General features: G+C 49.2%; 1 protein-coding gene across 1 annotated transcript; it reads left to right on the top strand.

Annotated features, from left to right (window-relative positions):
* The first annotated feature begins 2,187 nt into the window (after positions 1-2,187).
* On the top strand, positions 2,188-7,179 carry LOC120401833 (interleukin-17F-like). The gene is made up of 3 exons (XM_039532069.1): positions 2,188-2,225; positions 5,804-6,051; positions 6,942-7,179. The coding sequence occupies exons 1-3, from the start codon at positions 2,199-2,201 to the stop codon at positions 7,177-7,179; spliced, it is 513 nt and encodes a 170-aa protein (XP_039388003.1). The 5' UTR covers positions 2,188-2,198.
* Positions 7,180-9,560: the final 2,381 nt, after the last annotated feature.

The raw sequence follows: 9,560 nt of genomic DNA, 5'->3' as shown, positions 1-9,560 counted from the left end.
TTAGTAACCACCTGTGAAAAGTTTGGATTAAGTGACTTGCCCAGCACCACACAGGAACTCTGTGGCAGAGGACGAGATAGACTTCAGTTCTCCAGGGCAGCATTTAACTGCCTTAACCATGAAACTATCCTTTCTCTTCCTGCAATCCCCTGCCTTATTCGCTGCACACCTTCCAGCTTCTGTAACAAAGGAGGATGGGGTCTTGCAGAGAAGTCTCCTTCACTACACGGTCCTGGTTCATCCTCAGAGCAGGTCCATCCTGAGCACTGAAAGAGGCAGAGGTCCTGGGAAAAAGAGTACTATGTGACCATGTAACTAAAGACAGTATCATACCATGTATGCACAAGGGGGTGAATTCAGGTTGTACAAGTTTCTTGTCCAGCAAGTTCCAGTCTTTTCCCCCTTCCAGTCTCCCGCCATCCCCCGTTCCCACGACACACTCCTGGCTCCTTGTCCGGCCAGTCTCAGTTCCCTGCCCTCCCAATCCATCTTTCTCCCCCTTGGGCCTCCAGTCACCCTCCCACCCATGTTCCCCAGCAGCTCCCAGTCTCGCTACCCAGGCTTCTTGTCCAGTCTCGGCGTTTCCACCTCCCCTGGTGCCTGTCCCAGTCTTTTTGCCCAGCCAGTCCCAGTTCTCCCTTTGCACTCTGGCTCCTTGTCAGATCTGTCTCTCCTCACCCACCTCTTTCTCCCCACCCCACTGGTTCCCAGTTACAGACTCTGCAATGGCTCCTCCTCCAATCTCAGTATCCCCCCCCCATTAGCTCCCAGTGTCCCCCATTTCCATCCCCAGCTTCCAGTCCCAGCCTCCTTGCCCAGTCAGTCCCACTCTCCTTCCAACTCCCAGTTTCCTTCTCTCCCTCACACTAGCCACCAATCCCAGTCTTCCTCCACCCCTGCTTCTTGTCCCAATCTACTTCCCACACCTTCCCCACCGAGGTCCAGCTCTTGTCCTCTCTGCATTTGAACCAGGTGACTTCCTCTTCCACACACACTGCCTGATTGTCAGCAGAGAAGTCACCGAGAGCATAGGAGAGGCAGGCTCCCTGCTCTCATTCTGATGCCAGGCCCCACCTTGGCCCAGAGCAGCCATTACAGGAAAAGTCCAGCTTGGCCCATGTAGCCCTGAGCTGGACGGACCATACTTAATCGCTTTGTGGGGATGCACAGTCTGGGCAATGCTACGAGGACCCGAGAGATGCTCCAAAATGCGCAGTGAGGACAGAATCCTCAGAGATTTTAGTGGCTCAGTTCTGAGAAGTCTCTACTGAGCCTGTGGGAATTGGGGTTTTTCAAAGGCTTATAATTTGGTCAAATCTGGGAGGATTTTCATGGGAACACCGAAAGGCACGCCCCTGACACAAAGTCCACCTCCTGCCAAGTTTCAAGTCCTTGCTCCAAAATATAGAATTTTTTATCATGGACAAAACAAAATACTTTCTCCTAGTCTCAGAAATGAGTCAGGAATATAACCTAGTCCCCAGTGCCTTTAACCACAAGGGAATATCCTTTCTTGTCTTGTAGCCTACTGCCCCATGCAATGTCCATCCTGTGCACAGAACGAGGCAGGGGACCTGTAGAAGAAATAGCAAGTGATCATGTAGTTAAAGACTGTATTGTCATGCCCAGGTACATGGGCGCTGAATTAAAGTGGCCCCAGCAATCTAACTTTTGAGTGCTTGACCTTGTGATCTTAATGTTCTTTTATGTAGATTTTTGTAGACAGTATATAGGTCTGTCTGCATAGGTGCGTGTGTTTGTGGTATATGTGTGAAGAGATAATTGACTAATATGAAGAAAGAAAAATGCTGACAACACAAGTGCAAAAACGGATGGCACCATTCTACATCTCTTTAGGGCTAGTTTATCTCTTATTTATCGCTTTATCTGCATCTGATCAGTTGGTCTGGGATTCCGATAGCTGGGTAGTTGGTTCATCACATGTATTTTCCTTTCTGCCTCCCGCCCTGTGACAGCCTGCGGATGTGGCATAGAAAACGTCAAATGACCCAGAACCGCAAGTAAGGGCAGGGAAGCTACCTCTGCACTGCAATGGAAATGATGGGAGTGATTGAAAACCATTATAAAAAGGAGCTGTCGCTGGGCTGATAGATATACTCAGGTTGAAAGACCTCCTGCGGAAGGATACTCACTCCCTGCCTCACACAGTCCAGATCTGCAGCAGGAGAGAGATCGCGATGGCTTGTGCAAGACACCCCTCACTGGTGAGTACTTTTATTTAACCCAGGTGGCCACTGGTTAAATAAATAAAATCTCACTCCTTCGGAAACCAAGGGCTAGGGTGACCATCCGTCCCGTTGTTAAAGGGACAGTCCCATTTTTGGGGACTTTTTCTTATATAGGGTCCTATTACCCCCCACCCCCTGTCCCGTTTTTTCACAGTTGCTATCTGGTCACCCTACCAAGGTCCCCCTTATGCCAGTGCTGCTTATGAATGACTCCTCTTGCCTGCAGTGGGAGCTGCTCACAGGCAACGCGGTTAAGCCCTCGGGCAGTGGGACGAGTTGGGGGTTTTCTTTAAAGCTTTCCCAAGTGGGTTTTGTGCCGGTGAGAAGTGCTGGGTGGACAGCCCTGGGGGGCTTACCTCTGCCATTTCTCCACCAGAGAGGGGCTACAGCGCAGGCGGTGGCAGTGCAAGCTGCCCTTTGCTGTTTCAATAACGTACCCAAGCCTGTTCTGAGAGGAGCCCTTCTGTGGGGGACAGGACTGTGCATTGTTGTTATTTAGTTGTAATGACAGCGCCACTTACTGGCCCGGATTGGGAGTGGCCCTGTATAAGTTCAGCGACAGAGACAGTGATGGGACACTAGATGGGGAGGGCTCTGAGTGACTACAGAGAATTCTTTCCCAGGTGTCTGGCTGGTGGATCTTGCCCACATGCTCAGGATCAGATTAATCCCCATATTTGGGGTCGGGAAGGAATTTCCCCCTGGGTCAGATTGGAAGAGACCCTCAGGTTTTTTTCGCCTTCCTCTGCAGCATGGGATCTGGGTGACTTGCAGGTTTAAACGAGTGTAAATGGTGGATTCTCGGTTACTTGAAATCTTTAAACCATGATTTGAGGATGTCAGTAACTCCGCCAGAGGCTAGGGATCTATTCCAGGAGTGAGTGGGTGAGGTTCCATGGCCTGCAATGTGCAGCAGGTCGGACTTAGATGATCGTGATGGTCCCTCTTGGCCTTAAAGTCTATGAGTCCCTGCCTCAAACAGTTTACACTCTGAGCAGACAAAGGCTGGGCGGGGAGAGAGAAGCTGAAAGGAAGGTGGTGATTTGCCCAAGGACACAAAGCAGCTCAGTGTCAGAGCTGAGAACAGAACCTTGACTCTCAGCTCAGTGCCCTTATCCACTGATTTTTCAAAAGGGCTGTGTACCCAGGGGAGTCAATGCGAGCCTGATTTAGTTATGTGAAGCTTCAGCGAGGCAGGCACCTCTTCCCGCAGTGCCGCAGCAGCTCAGCTATGACTGTCCCTCTGTTGGGTTGCCGGGCACGCTTAGTCCTTGGCACCTGCCTGGGTGCTGTGTTGCCCCGTCACCCGGCTGTAACCTTTGACAAATGTGGGTTTGAATCCTGTCTTCAATAGGAATGTGTCTGGGTTTTCCCCTTGCACAGCCCGTGATGGCATCAGCACCCTTGCAACGTTCGCTGTTTTGTTGCGTCAGCGTCTCAGCTTTCACTCAAAAGAAAAAGGGTGTGTCCAGCATAGCAGAGCTTGAGCACATGAAATGAGTGCACCCCACCCCCAACCGCCCTCCAAACAGAAGCCAAATCAAAAGCGGCCAATAATAATTATTTTCTTAAAAATCTCCTGATTGCCGGGGCCTGACCCATGATTGCCGAGGGCTTTGGGATGGCAGTGCTGTCTTTGTGTGTGCCACAAAACCGCAGGACCCCGCTGGCACGATTGCCAGCTCTGCCAAAGGCAGGCTGGGGGCTGGAATAGAAGGGGGTATTTCCTCCAGCTCAGCGCTGAGTTCCTCTGGCAGAGCAGTGCAGGAGGCCTCAGGGCTTGCAGGGGCTGTTTGAGGGCAGAGGGGCTTTGGCAGAGCAGTGCAGGAGGCCTCAGGGCTTGCAGGGGCTGTTTGAGGGCGGAGGGACTTTGGCAGAGCAGTGCAGGAGGCCTCACGGCTTTCAGGGGCTGTTTGAGGGTGGAGGGACTATGGCAGAGCAGTGCCGGAGGCCTCAGGGGTTGCAGGGACTGTTTGAGGGCTGAGCGACTTTGGCAGAGCAGCATCACGGCCGAGGATTTAGCCTAGCAGGGACTGTTGCAGGTCAGGAGTGTGAGGCTGGGGCAGGTTTGTCTGGATTTGACCGAGCTGGGGATGCTACTTGCCAGTCAGAGCTGATGTGCTGGGGCAGAGGGGTGTGAAGGAAACACCTGCCTCTCTGAAGCTTAGCTTAACCCTGAGCATCTATTGGGCTCTCCCTGATTGCTGGGGCACTTTGGAGAATCAGGTCCCTCAGCGTGGGTTTAAAAGCTTTGCTTAGCATTGTACTCCCCTTTTTGAAAGCTTCAGCCAAGAGAGACCGAGCAGCATTCCTCAGGTGCCCGTGTGTGATGTAACCTTCCCAGGAGCGATTCGATCGCCTGAATCTTCAGCCTCAAATCTGATCCAAACCTGCTCACCCAGTGCTCATTTCATGTCCCGGGCCATGTGTAGACATGGATCTGCAGCAAATTCCCCCGATCTGAACACCCCTGAACTTTGGGAAACGATCGGATCGGAACGATCCAGGTCTGGACCCAAATCCAACCTTTGTGGAGCTGGCTTTCTCTGAGCCTTACTTTTCTGCTTACCGGGGCAGAGATTTTCTTTGGCTGGTCAGTCTCTCATTGGCTTGGATTTGCTCCCTTTGCCTTTACCCTGCTTAGAGCACCACCATCTGGTTCCGTTGTTTGTCCTTAGCTTGCTCCTTGTGATGGTGTCCACCTTCCCTGTGGCTGAATTTCACTGTGCCCTCCTCCCCAGCATTTCCAATGTTTGGCTGAGTCCCTGGAACCCCCTGCATGCACAGAGACCAGGGAGAATGGACCGGACTTTGCATTGCAAAGTACTGTACCAGATGCAGTAAAAGGCAGTGGGGGAAAGGGAGAAGTGGAAGAGAGACTGGGGCAATGCAAGTGGGCAGCTGTGGCCTTCCAGATTGAGCTAGGGAGTCAAGCATCCTGGGTTCTCTTTCTGCCAGCGCTGGCTTTGGGCGAGTCACTGTAGCCAAAATGTTCAAATGTGGGTGTCTAAAGTTAGGCACCTAAATCCATATTCAGGCTCCTAAGTGGCCCGATTTTCCAGAAGTGTGGAGCGTCTAGCTGCTTCTCTTCCATATCCAGCCTTGTGCATCCTAGCCTGATAATAATCAACCCCCAAGAGCAGACCCTGTCATTGTTCTTAGAAGAGGCATCTCTGCGTAGTGCAAATATTTATTTTAAAGACAAAGATAACCATAAAAAAAGATTTTCTTGAAAACTCTGGGCTCTGTCCACCTTTGAATTGTCTTCCATTGGAAGCAGCATAAGCCTCTACTGCTGTGCTGGCCAGTATGTTATACCCAGCTGAGCTAGAGTTGCGGACGAATGGTAACCATAATCCAGCGCTGATTCCCCAGGATGGATGAATTGGCCTTCACTCTAAAATCACTATTCACCATGCTTCACTTGTGCTTTGCTCTTCCTTTCACGATTCACAAGGGATTCCCGAGTGAGGTGTCACGGGAGCTGTTTGGTGCCCTCGTCAATTCCAAACTCTGATCTGAATAGAACCAAGAAAGCTGTTTCTCTCTTTCAGGTCAGGACACTGCTGCTAGTGCTGATCCTGGTGCTCTCGGCTAAGAATTCAGCCCATGGGAGGGCTGTACGGACTGTACCCAACAAGGAAGGAGGCACTGATGAGAGCGTGAGCAACGGCTGCCCGCCCCAAAAGAATTCCAGATTCCCTCTAAGTGTGAAAGTCAACATACACATCAGCAGCTCCAGTCATGCAATCAGAATGGCTCATGATGTCAGGAACCGGTCTATATCTCCTTGGGATTACAGGTAACATACACATCCCCATTGGCTAGAAATGCACTGGCCACGCTGCACCGCACAGTTATCTGCATATTCCCATCGGAAACAGGAAGGTCTTTGTGTCCTTTCGGCATTTACAAAGGGTATTGGGTGAATTTGCCATGGAACTTCACTAGGTGTCCTCAGCCAGAGCACAGCTACATTTGTCTGGTACAGACGAATTAAAAACACTCTCCTAAATTTTCGGCCATTTCTAGGAAATCACTCTAAAATAAATAACACAGGGGGACTCCTTTTAACTTGTCTCCTAATGAGAATCAGTAGGCATGTAATGGGGCAAAGAGGATACAAATATAAAATGAATAGAAGTATCTTTTGCACAGTACATAATGAACCTAGGAAACTCACTGCTGCAGGATATTCTCACCCCTGTTGGAGACAGGATCCTGGACTAGATAGACCATTGGTCTGATCTGGTATGGTCACTCTAATATTCCTATTCTTGGGGCAAATTTACAGTAAACATAGCCATGTCCAGAACTAAGAATAGCATCTATTTATTAAGTAGAATAAAATTACAAGGCTTATCAATCTGTTTGCTTCGGGCTAAAAGTTGATCACTAGAAACATCCTGCCTTGACCTCATTTGGAAATAGAGTGACCAGTTGTCCCAATTTTATAGGGACAGTCCCGATATTTGGGGCTTCGTCTTATATAGGCGCCTATTGCCCCTCACCCCCATCCCGATTTTTCACACTTGCTGTCTGGTCACCCCATTTGGAAATAGGTTATTGGATGAGAAAAAACACTGATCTGTTGAGTGATTCATGGAGGAGACTCAGACCCTGCCGATCTGCATTGTCCTCCGAGGAATAGCGGTGTAACAGAATTCATTCTCTTTGTGTCTTGATTCACAGCATTACCAAGGATCCCAACCGGTTCCCTGAAGTGATCGCCGAGGCCAAGTGTCGCCATTTCAGCTGCGTGAACGCCTTGGGGCAGGAGGACTACAGCATGAACTCCGTCCCCATCCAGCAGGAGATCCTCGTTCTCCGACGGGAACAGAGAGGCTGCCAGCACTCCTACCGGCTGGAGAAGCAGCTCATCACTGTAGGCTGTACCTGCGCTGTGCCTGTTCTCCGACATCAGTCCTAAGAGGGTCAGGACAAGGAAGACACATGGACAGCTTGCCAGTGTAACAAACGACATGTGTAACAAATTTGTGATTACTCTGATCAGTCAGATCCTCATGAAATTTAACCTGACTTTTCAATACAAAATCAGGCAGAGGGGTAGGGGGGAATTTTTTCCAGTGCTGATTATTATTGTTATTAATTAATATTTACATTATGGTAGGGCCTCCAGGTTCTGATCATGGGACCCATTGTGCTAGGTGCTGTACTGACATAAAAGTAGAATGGACCATGTCCTGAGGAGCTTACAGTCTGAGAAGACAAGCAACATACAAAAGGAAGGGAAGCAGAAGAAGATGCAAATTCTGATTTGTGAGAGAGCACAACTCTATTCCCAAATCATTTTGTGTGTGTCCATGTCTGTATCTGACATAGAGAACTGAAAATCAATGCAAGACTAGCTTTACACTAGAAAGAGTTTGCCAGGACACCCTCCTGGTGCTTTTGCCAGTATAGCTTATACTGGTTCAGCAAGGGAAATGAACTATACTGGCAAATGCACCTTTATGCTGATATAACTGCATCTACACTAGGGCTTTTTCTTATAGAAATATTGCAAAAAAACCCCACCTCTAATCGACTTTGCTATACCAGCAACTGTTTCTAGTGTAGCGCTGACTAAGAGACTTTGGGCCTGATTCTGATCTCATTTACACTGGTTTTATCCCATTATAACTCCTGTGATTTCACTGGAGTCACTCGTGACTTACATCAGTGTAAGCGAGAGAAGTGGACCCACTGGCTTCTGCCATAAATATGACATAAATGAAAAACTCCAGGAGAAATGGCAAAGACTTGTTATATGTTTATATCTCTATTTATATGATCTATTTATATGACTATATTTATGGCCCTGAAAGTGCTCAGAGTACAAGAACATTGTATCTGTTTATTTGTATTTATTCAATAAAGACAAAGCCAGACTCCTGTTTGCTACTGTTTTCTTTCTTTTTAAAAATGCTATTTTCCTGGCAGGGAAAGAAATCAGGCAATTAAAAGTTGTTAGTATTCCAGTAGGGACCGATAGATCCCAACTAAAATCAGGGCCCCATGGTGCTAGGTGCTGTACATATACGTAGTAGGAGACAATCCCCGCCCTGCAATTACGGTCTAAATAGGTAAGGCATGCAAAGGATGGGATGGGAAAGAGAGGGGGGCGGACTTGCCCAAGGTCACACAGGAGGTCAGTGGCAGAGCTGGGAAAAGACCCTAGGTCTCATGAATCCAGTGCAGTGCCCTCGCACTCTGAACTGCCTCTCGCTTGTCAGAAGCTGTGTTCAATATTACACTGATGTTAGGAGAATGTGAAGGAACTAGAGTAGAGACTAAACAATAACAGTTTTGCTTTTGGCCTTGCCTTTAGTTTCAACAGGCTAAACAAGCAAGCGTATTCCAAAGCCCTTCACCCCAGTCGGGCTATCTCTATACGCCGGCAGGGATTTTTTCTTCCCCTTCCCCAGCTACTGTTCCGTCCGCTGATAGAAACCCCTTCTTCTCCTAACCCCTAGCTCTGCAGGGCGATGGAGCTCCCTCTTCCGCCCCTCTCTTCTTGTCAAACTTAATTATACTTGTAATGCCCCTCCCCGCCCCCCCGTACCACCTTATTAGCCCCTTATTTTCAAGGCTACCAGCTGGGAGGAGTGGACGAGGGGTGCAGCCTAGTGCTTTCACTTACATTCCCTTGCTTGCTTATTCAGCCAGGTTACTTCACATCCTCCTAACATTTGAGAGAAAAGAAGTAGGAGCAACACCCACTGTACATTCTGCACCCAGCCCATGGAGCGGCCCTCAGGACAGGAGCAGGCTGAGTTATTAACTATAGCCAAGCTTGAGATGGAGCTTTTGCTTTACAGGCTTCTGTAGGAAGCCTGAGCTGCTGCGTGTATGGTGGTTTGAAGGTTCCATCGGGCAGCGTCACTTAGGTGTCCCGGCAGCTGCTTACCAGCCCTGTCAAAGTGTGCAGCATGCTTGCCTTATAAGAGTACGGGCAGGGCTGGAGAAAGCGGTGTGCTGGCTTGGGATGTATTATGAGAGAACGAGAGAGAGAGAAACTCCCTTTGTGCCCTCTTCAACACAAGACCCACCCCAAAATAGGTTTAAGCAGCTTCATTTTTTCATCTCCTCCTGTCCGGGCCATGGCTGAGTAGAAATAGGATAAACTGACCATCTGCACGACGCCCCTTGATTTTTAAAAGCCACAATCCAAAAGGTCGAACGCCTTGGTCCGAAGCCCCTTGAAGTCAGGGAAATGACTCCTGCTGACTACAACGGGGCTTTGGCTCAGGCCTGACATGAGATAAATTGGATGGTTTGAGGTCTAAGGGTATGTCTACACTGCAATTG

Source organism: Mauremys reevesii, linkage group 3 (assembly GCF_016161935.1).
Source record: "Mauremys reevesii isolate NIE-2019 linkage group 3, ASM1616193v1, whole genome shotgun sequence".
NCBI lineage: Eukaryota > Metazoa > Chordata > Testudines > Geoemydidae > Mauremys > Mauremys reevesii.
The sequence above is the reverse complement of the archived record's forward strand: the minus strand, read 5'-3'. Positions and strand labels throughout refer to the sequence as shown.

What these genes read in the sequence shown, in the direction of transcription:
- LOC120401833 (XM_039532069.1), top strand. Translation starts at nt 2,199, where the DNA reads ATGGCTTGTGCAAGACACCCCTCACTG. An exon ending in GTGCAAGACACCCCTCACTG is followed by an intron (nt 2,226 to 5,803) that starts GTGAGTACTTTT and finishes TCTCTCTTTCAG; the next exon opens with GTCAGGACACTGCTGCTAGT. An exon ending in ATATCTCCTTGGGATTACAG is followed by an intron (nt 6,052 to 6,941) that starts GTAACATACACA and finishes CTTGATTCACAG; the next exon opens with CATTACCAAGGATCCCAACC.